This window comes from Oryctolagus cuniculus, chromosome 19 (genome assembly GCF_964237555.1).
Source record: "Oryctolagus cuniculus chromosome 19, mOryCun1.1, whole genome shotgun sequence".
Taxonomy (NCBI): Eukaryota; Metazoa; Chordata; class Mammalia; order Lagomorpha; family Leporidae; genus Oryctolagus; species Oryctolagus cuniculus.
Window position 1 is genome coordinate 31328785 of NC_091450.1, and position 17074 is coordinate 31345858.

The following is a 17074-nucleotide window of genomic DNA, read 5'->3' on the forward strand; positions in this document are numbered from 1 at the left end:
GCTGCATAAATTAGTTTTGACTGTTTCAGAACTTCATATAAATCATGCAGCATATATATGATTTTTGTCTGTTTTTTAAAAAATTAGTTATTTGAAAGGCAGAGTTATAGAGAGAAAGGAAGAGACAGCGCTTCCATGTGCTAGTTCACTTCCCAGATGGCAGCAGTGGCCAAGGCTGGCCAGGCCAAGGCCAGGAGCCTGGAGCTCCATCTGGGTCTCCCATGTGGGTGCAGGGGCCCAGACACTTCTGCTTTCCCAGGTGTGTTATCAGGGCGCGGATCAGAAGTGGAGCAGCTGGGACTCGACCTGCTGTGTTTTACCACTCTGGCTGTTGTCTGGCTTCTTGTGCTCAGCGTGACGTCTCTGTCATTCGTTTATGTTTTTGTGCACATTACTGGTTCGCGTTGCTAAGCACTGTGCCAGTGTGTGAGTGTATCGGTTTATTTATCTGTTCACTTAGTGCTGGACATTTACACTGTTTCCAGGTTAGAACTATTAGGACTACGTTACTGGATGCCCTCTCCCAAGCAGTTGTGCCAGCTTTCCCTCGTTCTGACAGCGCGTGAGGTGGCAACGTGGCATTCGGGAGATTCACCCTAAGTGTGTGTCGTCGACCCTCTGTGGTAGTGGAGGCTGACCATCCCTGGTTCCTGGTGGCCTTCCCTGTGTTATTTGAAAGGTCTCCGATAAAGCTTCACGGGAAATGTATTGTCTGCTCTGGGAATGTTCTCAAGGATCATTAGATTACACCGTGCCTCCTTTATGAGCATTCTCAGAAGAAATTCTTGTCGAGCCTCAGTAGCCTAAATAATTCCACTCGTCCCAAGCATTTGGTTTGTTCTTATTTTGAGGACAGTGTGAATAGGGCAAGTGGTCAAGTTACACACATGTGGGGGATTTAAATATATAGGATCCCTTGTTTTCCTGTTTCCTTACCATGGCTGTGTTTTATGTGCCTTCCTGTTTTGCTTCTCCTACTTCCAGTTTGTACTTTCTTGTGAGTTTCATGAGTTCTTGGGATTTATATTTTTATAAGTTTATATTTTTGTATTCTCTGGCATACCACGGGTTATGTATCCTGAGCTGGGTTGTTTTTGGCCATGCCACAAAACAGTGCATCAGTTCTGTTAGATGTTTGAGGGGCTGCCTAGAGGAAGAGGGGACTCTTCTTGTGACCTTGGCCTCCTTAGGTGTTGACTGACTGGCCCTAGACCAGTATGTAAAGCATACGCAAATCCTCAAGCTGCCGCTCTGAGCTGGCTGACCACGCTGTCCTTAGCCTCTGATTTTGCTGGCTCTGGTTCCTGTCTGTCCTCTCTGTCCGCACCCAAGCCCATCCTCTGCCTGTGTACCCAGCCGCCTCTCTGCTTTCCTCCATGCTGTTGGCCTTGTAGCATCTGTCTTTTTCATGCCCTCTGGAGTCCTTCTGTATGCCCTCCAAGTCTTGGGGTGCTGGTGGAGTTCGTCCCTCCTCTGCCTTCGTCCCCTTTCTTCTTTTGCCTAGCTGAGTCGCAGGTTTCTTGTGTTGATTGACAAGAACGTGTGCTGACTGAGCAGAGGGGGTAGGACCAGCCCTAAATCCGGCAGCTGTAGAAAGGAATGAGCTCCCCAAACCACTCTCCCTCCACCCACCCCACGTGTTGAAAAAGGAGCTCAGAGTGACAGCTGCAGAGCTTCCTGAATTAGGGGGCCGAGTCACAGGTTCCCCCTGCATGGGCCCGTATCGATGGACGTTCTCAGGGTTAAATCGATGGGAAACAGGCAGCTGATCTGGGAAGGCTGCAGGCACTATGCAGACATCAGAGGTTGGTCTGTTGATAGGAGTTTGCTGTCCTAGGTGAGGACACTGCTTTGAAAAGTCTAGCTGCAAAGGGAATTGACAAAAATTGCTGTACTTTTATGGGAGAGAGAAACGCCAGTGAGGCTGGACAGGTCCTGAGGGAGAGTTGGGGGAGTCTTGCTTGCTGTCAGAGGAGAGGCCGTGCACATTTTCCACGGCACCCTTGTGCTGTCTGCCCCTGACTTTCAGTGGGAAGTTGAGGCAGCAGGTGGGGAGATCCGCAGCATTGTGCTAGTTGTGGGCCCACTCTGGATTCAAAACAGCAGAGCTGTTGCTCTCTGGTAGTGAGCTCCCTGTCCCTGAGGGTATTCAAGCAGAGGTTGGATGAATGTCTGTCCACGTTACAGCAGGAGTGATTATGGGCCCTTCCAAGATAGAAAACCCATCATTTCCAAGATGAGCGGGAGATGATGATGTGGAGGGCATGAGTGCAATGGTGGCTGCAGGGGCCGAAGTCAGCTGGCATGCTGTCCATGCCACAAAGACCCCTGAGCTCACTCCCAGGTAACAGGACCTTCCAGCAGATTCTACCCGTGAGTAAGGAGGGAGCTTTTGGTCTTAGGACCATTGTAGGAAACATGATTAAGGAGGCCACTGTTTGCATCTCTGCGTATAGAACACATGGAATATGGCAGTGAGCGTGGGGTGCATCTCCTTCATCAGTAATCACATCTGTTAACTTATTATTATTATTATTATTATTATTTTTTTGCCAAGGCTGGTGCTGCGCTGATCTGACGCCAGGAGCCAGGTACCTCCTCCCGGCCTCCCATGTGGGTGCAGGGATCCAAGCACCCGGGCCATCCTCCGCTGCCCTCCCGGGCCACAGCAGAGAGCTGGACCGGAAGAGGGGCAACCGGGACCAGTACCTGGTGCCCCAACTGGGACTAGAACCAGGGGTGCCGGCGCTGCAGGCGGCCCATGTTAACTAATTTTTAAAAAGATTTTATTTATTTGTTTTAAAGACAGTTACAGAGAGGCAGAGGGAGAGAAGAAAGGTCTTCCATCCACTGGTTCACTCCCCAAGTGACTGCAACAGCCGGAGCTGCTCTAATCTGAAGCCAGGAGCCAGGAGCTTCCTCTGGGTCTCCCATGTGGGTGCAGGGGCCCAAGGACTTGAGCCATCTTCTACTGCTTTCCCAGGCCATAGCAGAGAGCTGGATTGGAAGTGGAGCAGCCGGGACTCGAACCGGCGACCATATAAGATGCTGGCACTGCAGGCTTTACCTGCTACGCCACAGTGCCAGCCGCAAGGGGGTATTCTTTGATTTGCAGTGCGGTAGTCTTTTCTTTTCTTTTCTTTTTTTTTTTTTGGTAGTCTTTTATTTTCATTGTGATTGATAACCACATAAAAAGCTAGCGAGCACCCACCTTGTACAAAATTGACAGACCTGTAGCAGACTCGGGCTTGCAGAATACCCACTCAGGCAAGTGCCTGGTTGTTTCCCGGCTTGTGTCTTCAGTTTGATGAGCTGACTAAACCTCCACTTTGACTTTTCAATCAGACTCTGCTTATTTTAGTGACAGGTAGAAGAAATCTCAACCCAGATGCCTGGGCTGTTCAGCATCTGACTTGGTTTTCCCAGACCCTTGAGGACCTGTGTTGAGTTGTGCATTGATCTAGCAGATCAGCTGCTGGAGAGGGACTGAGCTGCAGGAACTATGTGCCCGGAACTATAAAATCCAAGTCTGGTTCTAGAGGCGGTGGCCTTTCTTGTGGTCCCCCAACCAACCCTGCCGGAGCTGCACACTCATGACTCGTGCACGTAGCAGTGTGGGTGCTGTGATTCAGTGAACAGTTCCAGTATTATTCCCCTGCCAGCATCTCAGTAGTTCTGTGAGGTTGGCCACCCTGTTTGACAACGCTGGAGACTTAGGTCCTGGGGGCCACCCAGCTTCCCCATGGGTCTCCAGTGTCGGACTTTGAGCTGTGCCCCGGAAATTCCTCCACCCGGGCAAAGGGATGTCTGTTCCTTCAGGAGGAGCGACCATGTGCAGTGCACATGGGAGACTAGGGGGTCGGTGAGGAGCCCTCCCTGCATGGCTGAGACAGGGTGTGGCAAGAACCCTGCTTTTCCTTCAACAGCCCCCAGCTTCCAGGGGCCATTCCTCACCTGTGACTTGTCCCACTGTCAGAACAGCTTTTGCTCAAGGACACCTCTTGCTAGATAAATCCCTTATCACTCTCTGTCTCAACCTGTGCAGGGACGCTGGAGACTCACAGGAGGGCATGTGGCCGCTGACAGAGGCACAGGAAAATGCTTCCTGCAGAAACCGGGGAGGCCCGTGCTTGGGAAGAAAGGATGTGCGGGGTGTTGGGGAAGGCCTTCTGGAAGACATCCACCTGAGACCCAAGCTCGCAGGGTAAGCTGGGAAGGGAGCCATTGGTGCGGTGTCCTACCCTGAGTGCCTGGTCTCTCCTGGAGCCATTTGGGAAAAGGGTACTCGCCCCTTATTAGCGTTTTAAAATTTATTTAAATATTTATTTATTAATTTGAAGGTAAAGTAACAGAGAAGTAGAGAGAGATCTTCCATCTGCTCATTCATTCCCAAAATGGCTGCAATGGTGGAGCCAGGGCTAGGCCAGGCTAAAGCCAGGAGCCAAGAATTTCTTTTGGATCTTGCACATGGGTGCAGAGGCCCAAGGACTTGTGCCATCCTATTCTGCCTTCCCAGGCTTGTTAGTAGGGAGCTGGATTGGAAGTGGAGCAGCCAGGACACAAACCAGTACCCATATGGGATGCCAGCGCTGCAAGCCAGGACTTAACCCACTGTGGCACAGTGCCGGCCCTACCTTTTTATTAGCTTTAACCTAAAAATTCACCTTCATGTTGAGCTAAAATGTTTCTGTGTAGCCTTTGACCATGAAACCCCCCTGTTGCTCTCTAGAGCCTATAGAACAAGCCAAGATTTTTTTCTCTTTCTGTCTTTTCTTTCTTTCCACATTTGTTAGCATTTTAAAAAATAATTTTTTTTTAATTTACTGATTTTTATTTGAAAGGCAGAAAGAGACAGAGACACATAGGGAGAGATCTTCCATCTGCTGGTTCATTCCCCAAATGCCTGCAACAACCATCCAAAGCCAGGAGCCCAGAACTGAGACGTGGGTGGAGGGACCCAAGTACTGGAGCCATCATCTGCTGCCTCCTAGAGTTATACATGTTGGCAGGGAGTTGGAGTTGGAAGCAGAACTGAGACTGAAACTCAGGCACTGCACTATGGGATGCAGATGCCCAACCCAGCATTCACGGCCATTTAATGGACTTCCCTCCTTGTGACCTCCAGACACCCTTACCTCTCCGGGTCTTCTCTGAAGAACTTGACCTTCACGATGACAGGCTGCTGTGGCAGCTTTCTTGTCTCTAGAACTCCACAGTAGCCCAGTTGAAATGCATGAATGCTGGGAGCGGCTCTACTCTTGCTTTTGGCAGTGTTTGTTGTGTCTGTTCACTGACCAGTGCCTACGAGTTACCCAGTAGACAGTTGGGCAGTGTTCCTCTTTAAGTGGCAACACCCTCTGCCGGCTTTCTCAGAGCTGCCTGGTATTTGGTGAAGTCAGGTGATGCACACCACCAGTGTCACAAGCGTGAACCCAGCCTCCTGATGCTTCTGTGCTTACTGATGAGGTGCGACGGTGGTGTACGTGGGCCATGGTTTCTGAGCCTTCCCCAGTCTGGGTGGCATGTCTACGCCTGAGACTATGAAAGAGGCACATCTCTTTCATACAGCAGCACTTTTGCAATTGAGATGGAACTGACGGGTCCTCCAAACAGAGGTCAGTAACTGGTGGTGACTTGCCAGCTCCCGGGCCTCTCCTCCTTTGGTCGGAGAAAGCGTAAGCATACTACTTTGTTCCCGTTCATTCAAGAAACATCTGCCTGAGACGTCAGGAGCAGGTGTAAGTTGGGAATGATGATTTCTGGAAATGAGGCTGGGGACCCTTGAGCTGAGGTCACTAGCAGCTTCTGTCTGAGGCTGAGCTGGCAGAAGGGCAGGCTCTGAGAACAGAAGTCAGTGGTGGTAGTGGGTGACACGGGGTGAAGCCAGTGTGGGGATTTCACAGGGGAGGTGAGGTCTGTTTGAGAATTTGTGACTTCAGTTCGTTTTCAGTGGAGTCTTCCTTTTTACATCACTCATTTACAAAACAGAGTACTTTATTCTTCCGTTTTTTTTTTTTTTTTTTTTTTTTTTTTTTTTTTTTTTGACAGGCAGAGTGGACAGTGAGAGAGAGAGACAGAGAGAGAAAGGTCTTCCTTTGCCGTTGGTTCACCCTCCAATGGCCGCCGCTGCAGCTGGCGCACCGCGCTGATCCGATGGCAGGAGCCAGGATCCAGGTGCTTTTCCTGGTCTCCCATGGGGTGCAGGGCCCAAGCACCTGGGCCATCCTCCACTGCACTCCCTGGCCATAGCAGAGAGCTGGCCTGGAAGAGGGGCAACCGGGACAGAATCCGGTGCCCCAACCGGGACTAGAACCCGGTGTGCCGGCGCCGCAAGGTGAAGGATTAGCCTATTGAGCCACGGCGCCGGCTATTCTTCCGTTTAAAAAAAATTGTAGTTCGTACCTAATGCAAAGCTTACCATTTTGATCATTTGGAAGTGTACAGTCTGACAACATTAAGAACATTCATGTTTTGCAAACATCACCATCATCCGTCTCCAGAGCTTTTCATTATCAGGCAGAAAGCATACCATCCAACGCCCACTCCTCCTTCCCGGTTCCTTGCAATAACCATTCTGTTTCCTGTCTATGAATTTGACTTTTCTAGTACCTCATGGAAATGGAATCACTTCACATTTGTCTGTTCTGGACTGAATTATGTCCACCTTCCCTCCGCCCTCCCCAGTCCATATGTTGGACTTAACTCCAAGTACTTCAGAATATGAGTGTTTGGAGACAGGGCTTTTATAGGAATAACTAAGGGTAGATGTGGGGAGCAACTCAGACTAGACTAAGTTACTGGAATTAAGACTTATTCTATGCATCTGCTCTCCCACAATATGGCGCTGGGGAGGAGTAAACTTCTACGCAGCTGCCTCTCGCCAACTTGACTGATAAACTGCAGGAGCTGATCCTGCTCCTGATTGGAGGAGAGCAGCGTGCTCGGCGTGTGGGTAGCAGAGCACGGAATTGTGGAGAGGACTATAAAGGAAGAGAGCGCCCCACGGTGGTGTGGGTTGGTTGGAGAGTGCGTAGGAGAGTTCGCGGGGAAGTTCGTTGCTTCGTTCTTTCTCATTTCTCTCTACTCATTCTTGCTTTGGGAGTTCGCTGTTTGCTTATTCTTACTTTACTATAGAAAAGACTTGTAAAAAAAAGGGGAACAACAAGCGTCTGGTCCGGTGCGGCTCCTCCGCGTGCGGAGGAGCAGCAGGTAGACATTTGATGCAGGAGTTAAGATAACTGCACGAGACCCCTGTGTCTCATATTGGAGTGCGTGTGTTTAAGTTCGCACTCTGCTTCCTAACTAGCTTCTTGTTGATGTGTGCCGGAGAGAGTTTACGCCAACTGACTTGTGGTATTTTGTTGAGGCAGCCCTAGGAGATGAATATGTTGTCCTTTTGTATCTGGCTTATTTCACTTTTTTTTTTTTTTAAGGGAAAAGGTTTAATGAATCTTAATGAAGAATGGGATGGGAGAGGGAGTAGGAGATGAGATGGCTTGCGGGTAGGAGGGTGGTTATGGGGGGGAAGAACTGCTGTAATCCAAAAGTTGTACTTTTGAAATTTATATTTATTAAATCAAAATTTTCCATAAAAAAAAGAAAAGGTTTATTGTCAGGTGGGGAAAGCCTGACAGGCTGCCTCCCCGTGCACAGAGAGAACAGCAGCCTGTACTGGGAGAAGTCTTACATAGCTCTGCAGAGATAAGGGAGTGGGAGCAGCAAAGCCCGTTAGGGTGGGGGTGGACCTGACGCTTGTGCTTGGGCCATTTGGTCACCTGACTTCTAGTAAGCCAGGCTGGGCTCAGGAAGATGGTACCATTTTACTAACATTCCCCCTTTTGTTTTTTACTTATTTATTTTTAAAAAATATTTATTTATTTGAAAGACAGAGTTACAGAGAGGCAGAGAGAGAAAGAGAGAGAGAGAGAGAGAGAGAGGTCTTCCATCCGCTGGTTCACTCCTCAAATGGCAGCAATGGCCAGAGCTGTGCTGATTGGAAACCAGGAGCCAGGAGCATAATTATTCCAGGTCTCCCACACGGGTGCAGGGGCCCAAGGACTTGGGCCATCTTCTACTGCTTTCCCAGGCCATAGCAGAGAGCTGGATCAGAAGTGGAGCAACCTGGCCTGGAACCAGTGCCTATATGGGATGCTGGCACTGCAGGCAGTGGCTTTACCTGCCACGCCACAGCGGCAGAACCCCCTTTTGTTTCTTTATAAAGCAAGTATGGGATTATATTGGCCCCGAAAGTCCAGGAGGGATGGAGGGACAATGATCTGTCTTCTCTTGCTGCTTCCTGCTGACATGAGGTGACAAGTTACTCTCCGCTGGCATGGGCAACGTCTAAAGTCGTGATGTCCTGGGTAGGGAGCCAAGTATATCCCTGTGGTAGCATTTGGTTGACTGCCTGGTTGGTGAAGGGTTTGGTTCATCCCATTATCACTTCCTGTAAACACTTAGGAATTTTGGAGGGCCAGTGTGTGGATGGAGATCGCAGAGCGTTCAGTGGTGAAGAAGGAGATCCAAGGGTGGTGAGTTTTGTGGTTGGCAGAAGTCCAGGATTCCGAAGAGGCTCACATCCCCCAGGGGAGAGCCAGATCAATGGGACAGCCTGGCCCTGGGTTTTGGTACCAATGAAAAGAAAGGCCACCACAAAACACACCAAACACCGGAATAAGGGAGGAGGTTTATTGATGAGTGAGAGAAATCTGACAAGCTGCCTCCCAGTGCACGAGAGAACAGCCGGCTTATTTCACTTACTGTGACGTTGTCAGGTTTGATCATTGTTGTAGGTTGTGTTAGAACTTCACATATGGGCCGGCGCCGCGGCTCACTAGGCTAATCCTCCGCCTTGCAGCGCCGGCACACCGGGTTCTAGTCCTGGTCGGGGCGCCGGATTCTGTCCCGGTTGCCCCTCTTCCAGGCCAGCTCTCAGCTGTGGCCCAGGAGTGCAGTGGAGGATGGCCCAAGTGCTTGGGCCTTGCACCCCATGGGAGACCAGGAGAAGCACCTGGCTCCTGCCATCGGATCAGCGCGGGGCGCCGGCCACGACAGCCACTGGGGGGTGAACCAACGGCAAAGGAAGACCTTTCTCTCTGTCTCTCTCTCACTGTCCACTCTGCCTGTCAAAAAAAAAAAAAAAAAAAAAAGAACTTCATATATGGATGTACCTACTGATGACACCTGGGCTGCTGTGATCATGATGTACACGGGTGTGTTTCAATCTGAGCAGTGCTAGGCTCACTCTTTCCCTTCCTGGTTGGATGTGGGTTCTTGGGGTTTGCTTTGACCCTTCAACATGTGCCCTGGAACTCCCACCTCCCTCCCCTGCCATGGTGATTCCTTTTAACTTGGATTGTTGGGAAGTCTTGGGCTTAACGCATTAGGTGTTTGTGGATTCTAATCCAGACAACTTCGTTCCTAGCTGTACGATGCCAGCGAGCACTTTCAGCCCCGTGCTGGCACCTCATTGTGAAGTGGTGAAGACGTGCCCGCCTCTCTTCATATTGCAGTGCCTAGCCCACAGGAGCCGCTTCGTGGATTTCTGGTTCCTTTCCTCCCCCAGGACCACCTCCTACCTCCTCTCCTAGCGTGCACCCCTCCCACAGCCATACACGGATTGGAAGATTCGGTTCCGGTAAGATGTGGATTTTTAGGCAGAGATTGTAAGGGCTGGCAGGTCTGGTGTTTGCAGGGGTGTTGGCAGGTGGGAATTTCGCAGAAGTTGATGCTGTGGTCTTGAGTCTGAAGCCAGTCGGTTGGCTGAACTTCTTCCTTGGAAAAACCTCAGTCTTCTAAAGCCTTCAGCTGACCAGATGAGGCCCAGCCACAATATGTAATGTGGTCTTCTCTACTCACGGTATACTATTTTAAATGTTAGAAATACCAGGGCTGGGCCGGCGCCGCGGCTCACTAGGCTAATCCTCCGCCTTGCGGCGCTGGCACACCGGGTTCTAGTCCCGGTTGGGGCGCCGGATTGTGTCCCGGTTGCCCCTCTTCCAGGCCAGCTCTCTGCTGTGGCCAGGGAGTGCAGTGGAGGATGGCCCAGGTGCTTGGGCCCTGCACCCCATGGGAGACCAGGAAAAGCACCTGGCTCCTGGCTCCTGGCTCCCGCCATTGGATCAGCACGGTGCGCTGGCCGCAGCGCGCCGGCCGCGGCGGCCATTGGAGGGTGAACCAACGGCAAAGGAAGACCTTTCTCTCTCTCTCTCTCTCTCACTGTGCACTCTGCTTGTCAAAAAAAAAATAAATAAATAAATAAATAAAAAGAAAGAAAGAAAGAAAGAAAGAAAGAAAGAAAGAAAGAAAGAAAGAAAGAAATACCAGGGCTAGCACTGTGATGTAGTGGGTTAAGCCACAGCCTGTAGTGCCAGCATCCCCTAGGGGCACCAGTTCAAGTCCCGGCTGCTCCAATTCCGGTCTGGCTCCCTGCTAGTGTGCCTGGGAAAGCAGCAGAGATGGCTCAAGTGCTTGGGCCCCTGCCACCCTTGTGGGAGAGCCAGAAGAAGCTCCTGGCTCCTGGCTTCACCCTGGCCCAGCCCTGGCCCTGACCATTGCAGCCATTTGGAGTGAACCAACAGACAGATCTCTCTCCTCTGTCTCTATCTCTGCTTTCAGATAAAAAAAATTCTTAAAAAAGATTTATTTTATTTATTCGAAAGGCAGAGTTACAGAGAAAGGTAGAGAGAGAGAGGTCTTCTATTAGCTGGTGTGCTCCCCAAATGGCCACAATGGCCAGAGGTGTGCCGATCCAAAGCCAGGAGCCAGGAGCTTCTTCCGGGTCTCCCACATGGGTGCAGGGGCCTAAGGACTCGGGCCATCCTCTGCTGCTTTCGCAGGCACATTAGCAGGGAGCTGGATCAGAAGTGGAGCAGCCAGGACTCGACTGGTGCCCATATGTGGCGATGGGCACTGCAAGTGGGGGCTTTATCTCGGGGCCTCAAACTAATAAATCTTTTTTTTTTTTTTTTTAAATTTTAGAAATACCTTCCCAGCGATGTCCAGACAGGTGTTTCACCAAACAGCAGCACCACTGCCCAACTGAGGTGACTGTAAAGTCCCCATCGTTGCCATGGCTTGGATGTGGTTTGTCCCTTCCAAAACTTGTGTTGACAGCTGGTCCCTGGTGTAACAGTGTTGAGAGGTGATGGGACTTGTATGGGTGTTTGGGTCACCAGGGTGTGCAGTCAGGAAGGGATTCATGCTGCCCTTGAGGACTGGGCTGATTTTTGTGGCAGTGAGTGAGTGCTTCCCCCCCAGGACTGGATCTGTTCCTGTGGAAGCCTGCGGGTAGGAATACAGCGAGGCCGCCCCTTCGTTCTGTCTCCTCTACACGTGCCTACTGGGCCTTGTACTCTTCTCTGGTTAGGATGCAGCGTGAGGTCCTCTGTGGCTGCAGCTGCCTGATTTTGAGCCCCCCAGCTTCCAGAGAGCTCAGCAGACTGCCTTCCTGTATAAATTACTGTCTCGGGCCTTCTGTTCCACAACAGTGAACCAAGACAGTCCTAACTCATATCTTGTTGTCTTCAAACTTACCTGTAGATGCGTTGTAATCCCGATTAAAATCCACTAAGGCGTTTTTAAAAAATTGAAAAGTTGGGGCTGGCACTGTGGTGTAGAGGGTAAGACTGCTGTCTGCGGTGCTGGTTTGAGTCCCAGCTGCTCTACTTCCCATCCAGCTCCCTGCTAATTTGTCTGGGAAAGCAGCAGGGCATGGCCCAGATGCTTGGGCCCCTGTTCCCACATGGGCGATCAGGAGGAAGCTCCTGGTTCCTGGCTTCAGCTTGGCCCAGTCCCAGCTGTTGTGGCCATTTGGGGAATGAACCAGCGGATGGAAGATCCCCCTCTCTCTCTGTAACTTTGCCTTTCAGATCAATAAAATAACTAAAAAACAAAACAAAACAAAACAAAACCTAGTATTTGGAGTTATATAAATTAAAAAATAAAGTTTATATGGAAATACAAAGGAACTAGACATTTGTCTATCTGGAATTCTGAGAGAAGAATGAAGTTACAGGACTTCCACTATCTTATCAGCCTTATCAGGACTTGCACTGATTTTAAGACCCTGAGGAGAGCTGGCGCCGCGGCTCACTAGGCTAATCCTCCGCCTTGCGGCGCCAGCACACCGGGTTCTAGTCCCGGTCGGGGCGCAGGATTCTGTCCCGGTTGCCCCTCTTCCAGGCCAGCTCTCTGCTGTGGCCCAGGATGGCCCAAGTGCTTGGGCCCTGCACCCCATTGGAGACCAGGAGAAGCACCTGGCTCCTGCCATCGGATCAGCGCGGTGCGCCGGCCACAGTGCACCGGCTGCAGTGGCCATTGGAGGGTGAACCAATGGCAAAGGAAGACCTTTCTCTCTCTGTCTCTCTCTCTCACTGTCCACTCTGCCTGTCAAAAAAAAAAAAAAAAAAAAAAAAAAAAAGAAAGACCCTGAGGAAACTACAGTAATCGAGACAGAGTATTGGTGAGAGAACAGACCCAGAGATGAGAGTACAATGCAGAAATAGATTCCTGCGTGGGCATGTGTGTGCTGTGGCCTTTAGAAAAATGTGTGAGGGGTTGGAGTGGGTGTTGTGAGATTAAGCCCCTGTCTGTGACACTGGCATCCCATACGAGTGCTAGTTTGAGTCCTGGCTACTCCACTTCTGATCCATCTCCCTGCTAATGCACCTGAGAAAGCAGTGAAAGGTGGTTCAAGTACTTGGGCCCCTGCTACTCACACGGGAGACGTAGATGGAGTTCCAGGCTCTGGGCTTCAGCCTGGCTCAGCGCCAGCTACTGCTGCCATTTGGGCAGTGAAGCAACAGTGGAAGCTTGATCTCTCTGTCTCTCCCTCACTTTTTGTAACTCTGCCTTTCAAATAAATATTTTAAAAGTTGCAAAAGCGATTCAGTGGGGGAGGGACAGTCTTTATTTATTTATTTTTTTTTTAAAGATTTTTTCAAAAGAGAGAGAGAGCGAGCGAGAGAATCTTCCATCTGCTGGTCTACTCCCCAAATGGCTACAACAGCTAGGTCTGGGCCAGGCCAAAGTCTCTCACATGGATGGACTCAAGTACTTGGACCATCTGCTGTTTTCCCAGGTCCATTAGCAGGGAGCTAGATTGGAAGTGGAGCAGCTGAGACTTGAACTTGTGTCTGTATGGGGTGCCAGTGTTGCAGGCAGTGGCTTAACCTGCTACACCATAGTGTGTGCCTCAACGGATGGTCTTTTCAACAGACGGTGCTGGAGCAACGGGATATCTATATGTAAGACTCTAAACTTGTCCATTTCTTGAAACTTATAAAAACAGTGAAAAATGGATCATAGATCTAATTGTAAAACCTAAAACTATTATGCTTCTGGAAGAAAATAGAAAATACTATAACCCTAAATTAGGCAAAGAAAGAGCTCTAAGATATGACACCAAAAGTATAATTCATAACAGAACACACTATAAATGAGATTTATTAAAAGTGAAAGACTTTAGGGGCTGGCATTATGGTGCAGTGGCTTTAGCTGCTGCCTGCGACACCAGCATCCTGTATAGGCTCCTGTTCAAGTCCTGGCTGCTCCACTTATGGTCCAGTTTTCTGGTAATCACCTGGGAAAAGCAGTGGGAGACCTGGAAGAAGCTCCTGGCTCCTTGCTTTGGTGTGGCTCAGCCTTGATCGTTGGGACTATCTGGGAGTGAACCAGCAGATGGAAGGTCTTTGTCTCTGTCTCTTTCTCTCCCTTTCTAACTCTGACTTTCAAATAAATAAATAAACGTTTATTTTTTTAAAAATTGAATAACTTTAGCTCTTTGAAAGGCAGTTAAGTGAATGAAAAGACAGGAGAAAATATTTGCAAATCATATATCTGCTGGAAGACCTGTATCCAACATGTATAAGTGACTCAAATCTCCAACGGACTGGTCCTGTGGTGTAGTAGGTTAATCCGCTGCCTGCGGTGCCAGCATCCTACATGGGCACCAGTTCTAGTTCCAGCTGCTCCTCTTCCAGTCCACCTCTCTGCTATGGCCTGGGAAAGCAGTGGAGGATGGCCCAAACACTTGGGCCCCTGCACCTGTGTGGGAGACCTGGGAGAAGCTCCTGGCTCCTGGCTTTGGATTAGTTCAGCTCCAGCCATTGCGGCCATTTGGGGAACAAACCAGCTGATGGAAGACCTTTCTCTCTGTCTCTTCCTCCCTCTCACTGTCTGTAACTCTACCTCTCAAACAAATAAATAAAATCTTTAAAAAACAACAAAAACTCAAAACAACCTATTAAAAATGGACAGAAGATTTGGATGCTTCACTGAAGATAAATCAAAACCGTGGATGGCAAGCATACTCAGGAAAACATGCTTAATATCGTTAATCTTTAGGAAAATACAACTTAAAATTCCTCAGAGTTACCGCTGCCCACGGATTGGACTGCAGTTGTTCTAATGAGGATGGGAAGGAGTGGAAGTCTCCTGCTCACTGGTGTGAACAGAACAGAAAATGGTATAAGCATCTCAGAAAAAAGTCACCCGCCGTCTGACCCAGCCATTCCACTCCTAGGCACTCACCTACGAGAAGACAGCATGTATTTATAAACTGAGTTGTGGCCGGCGCCACGGCTCATTAGGCTAATCCTCCGCCTAGCGGCACCGGCACACCGGGTTCTAGTCCCGGTCGGGGCACCGGATTCTGTCCCGGTTGCCCCTCTTCCAGGCCAGCTCTCTGCTGTGGCCAGGGAGTGCAGTGGAGGATGGCCCAGGTGCTTGGGCCCTGCACCCCATGGGAGACCAGGAAAAGCACCTGGCTCCTGGCTCCTGCCATCGGATCAGCGTGGTGCGCCAGCCGCAGCGCGCCAGCCGTGGCGGCCATTGGAGGGTGAACCAACAGCAAAGGAAGACCTTTCTCTCTGTCTCTCTCTCTCACTGTCCACTCTGCCTGTAAAAAAACAAAACAAAACAAAACAAAACAAAACAAAAAAAACTGAGTTGTATGCAAATGTTCTCAGAGTTTTCTTTGTAATACTGAACCTTGGAAACAACTCATAAGTCTGTCAGCAGGTGAATGGTCTGTCCATGAGCTGGAAGGCTACTCAGTAGTGGAGAGGAATGAACTACAGAAACGTGCCTCGCCAGGAATAGATAAAAAAGTGGCTGTGGGCATGGAAGGAGACAGGTAAAACCACCTGGTGTGGGGCCGGTGCTGTGGCATAGCGGGTAAATCTGCTGGAATCCCATATGGGTGCCGGTTCGAGTCCCGGCTACTCCATTTCTGATCCAGCTCTCTGCTATGACCTGGGAAAGCAGTAGAAGATGGCCCAAGGCCTTGGGCCCCTGCACACACGTGGGAGACCTGGAAGAAGCTCCTGGCTCCTGGCTTTGGATCGGCATAGCTCCGGCCATTCCTGCCAATTGGGGAGTGAACCAGTGCATAGAAGACCCCCCCCCTCTCTCTCCTCTCCTTCTCTCTCTGTGTAACTCTGACTTTCAAATAAATAAATAAATAAATCTTTAAAAAAACAACAATAACAAAACACCTGATGTGATTCCATTTCCAGCAAAACCTGGGAAATGCCGACTGATCTATAGCGACTGAGCAGATCAGCGCCTGGAAGGGGTGGGAGGAAGGGACTGCAGGGATGTGTACAAGATTTGGGGGATCTGCTCATTATCCTGATTGTGGCGACGGCCGCACAGTTAAGCACACGTCAGAATTTATCAGCTTGTTTCCTTTACAAATGTATCGTGTGTTATGCCTCAGTAAAGCCATTTTATGCACCTCGCCCTACAAGAGGCCTTGTTTTTTCCTGGTTGCATTTTCTTTGTGGCCCACTGCTAACTTCCTCCCTTTTCCACACCTCTCCTCCCCAACCCGCCCCTGCCGTGGCACTGTCCCCCAGCTAAACCTTCAGAAAATTACATCCAAGAGGTCTTTGGAGAGGTGTGTGCCACTCCATCTCTCCCTCACTCCCAAGTGCCACTGTGCCTGTCAGCCTCCCCGGTTTCCCCCTGCTCAGCACTCTCACCACAGAGCCCCTGGAAGCCTAAGCTCCCGGCCTTGCACCTCAAAGGTCAGATGTCGCATGTTTTCCTTAACTGGCCATTGGCAAGGCTTCCTATCAGTCACTATCAGGTAGGATCTCTTCTGATCTGACCTGCAGCTTGTGTCAGTCGGAGGCCTGTCCCGGTCCTTGTCCTGCCCCAGACTTTAGATCAAGATAGTGCAAGGTCTGGGAAGACTCGGGTTCCCAGCTCCCAGGGGTGCCCCACTTTATCTCTGCTACCCTGCTCTGTGTTCCAGGTCATGTGATCCGAGAGCTGCTGGGAGGTGGGGGGAGCCAATCCAGCCGGGGCCCTGCCTTCTGGGCCTGGCAGCTGGGCTTGCGACAGCGGCAGCCAAGCCTGTGTGCAGCCTGTCGGGGTCTGGGCTTCTTCCCCATCACGCCCGCCCAGTTGCCCTAGTGACTGTGTGACCCTTCTCCCGCCCCCCAGCCTGTTGCTGCCACCCACGCCCACCGTATAAATAGAGGCGAGCAGCAGCTGGGTTCTCTTGGCAGTCACCATGAGGGCGCTGCTCCTGTTCTGCTTTGTGGCCTCGCTCCTGCTCTCGGGACAAGCAGGTATGCCCGACCCTGCACAGGCAGGCCCAGATGGTGCCCCCAGTGCTCCCCCCAGGCTTTCTGTTTGCTGTGGGGTGGGGGGGAGTGTGAGCCTGAAGGCACAGCTTTGCTCCTTGCTGATCCTGGTGTTTGTACCCTTCTCTTGTCCCCGGGCCGTGGAGGAAGAGCAGGGTGCCGAACTGGAGAGCAGCTGGGGGGCTTTAGGGAGGCTAAAGGCAGTGGAGAGAGGTGTGTGGGCCTGAGGCCTGGGCCAGGGGTGAGAGAGGAGAGTCTGGCTGGCAGATGCCAGTAAAGAGTTCCCCAAAAGTCAAGACCAGAGGAGCCTCCAAGATAGACCAGACAAACCCACACTTGGAGCTGCAGGTCGTTTGGGTGACTTTCGCACCCCGCGGGAGACAGATGGAGGGCCTCACCCCACCTGAAGACCTGGGTCTGAGTAACTGAGGATGCAGGGATGTGGTAGTCAAAGCTGGAAATCATTTTGTGCATGGTGG

At 50.7% G+C, this 17074-nt stretch overlaps 1 protein-coding gene across 3 annotated transcripts in view; it reads left to right on the top strand.

Moving 5' to 3' along the window:
* The first annotated feature begins 2830 nt into the window (after window positions 1–2830).
* Window positions 2831–17074, top strand: part of SRL (sarcalumenin) — a 54630-nt gene continuing 40386 nt past the window's right edge. Inside the window, exons 1-3 of one of the 3 annotated variants that reach the window (XM_070063728.1) lie at window positions 2831–4204; window positions 9425–9637; window positions 10981–11045. Coding sequence is in view for 2 of the 3 variants with exons in the window: in XM_008249591.4 (XP_008247813.1) it covers window positions 16523–16580 (58 nt within the window). In the remaining variant the exon portion in view is untranslated. 3 annotated transcript variants of the gene reach the window in all.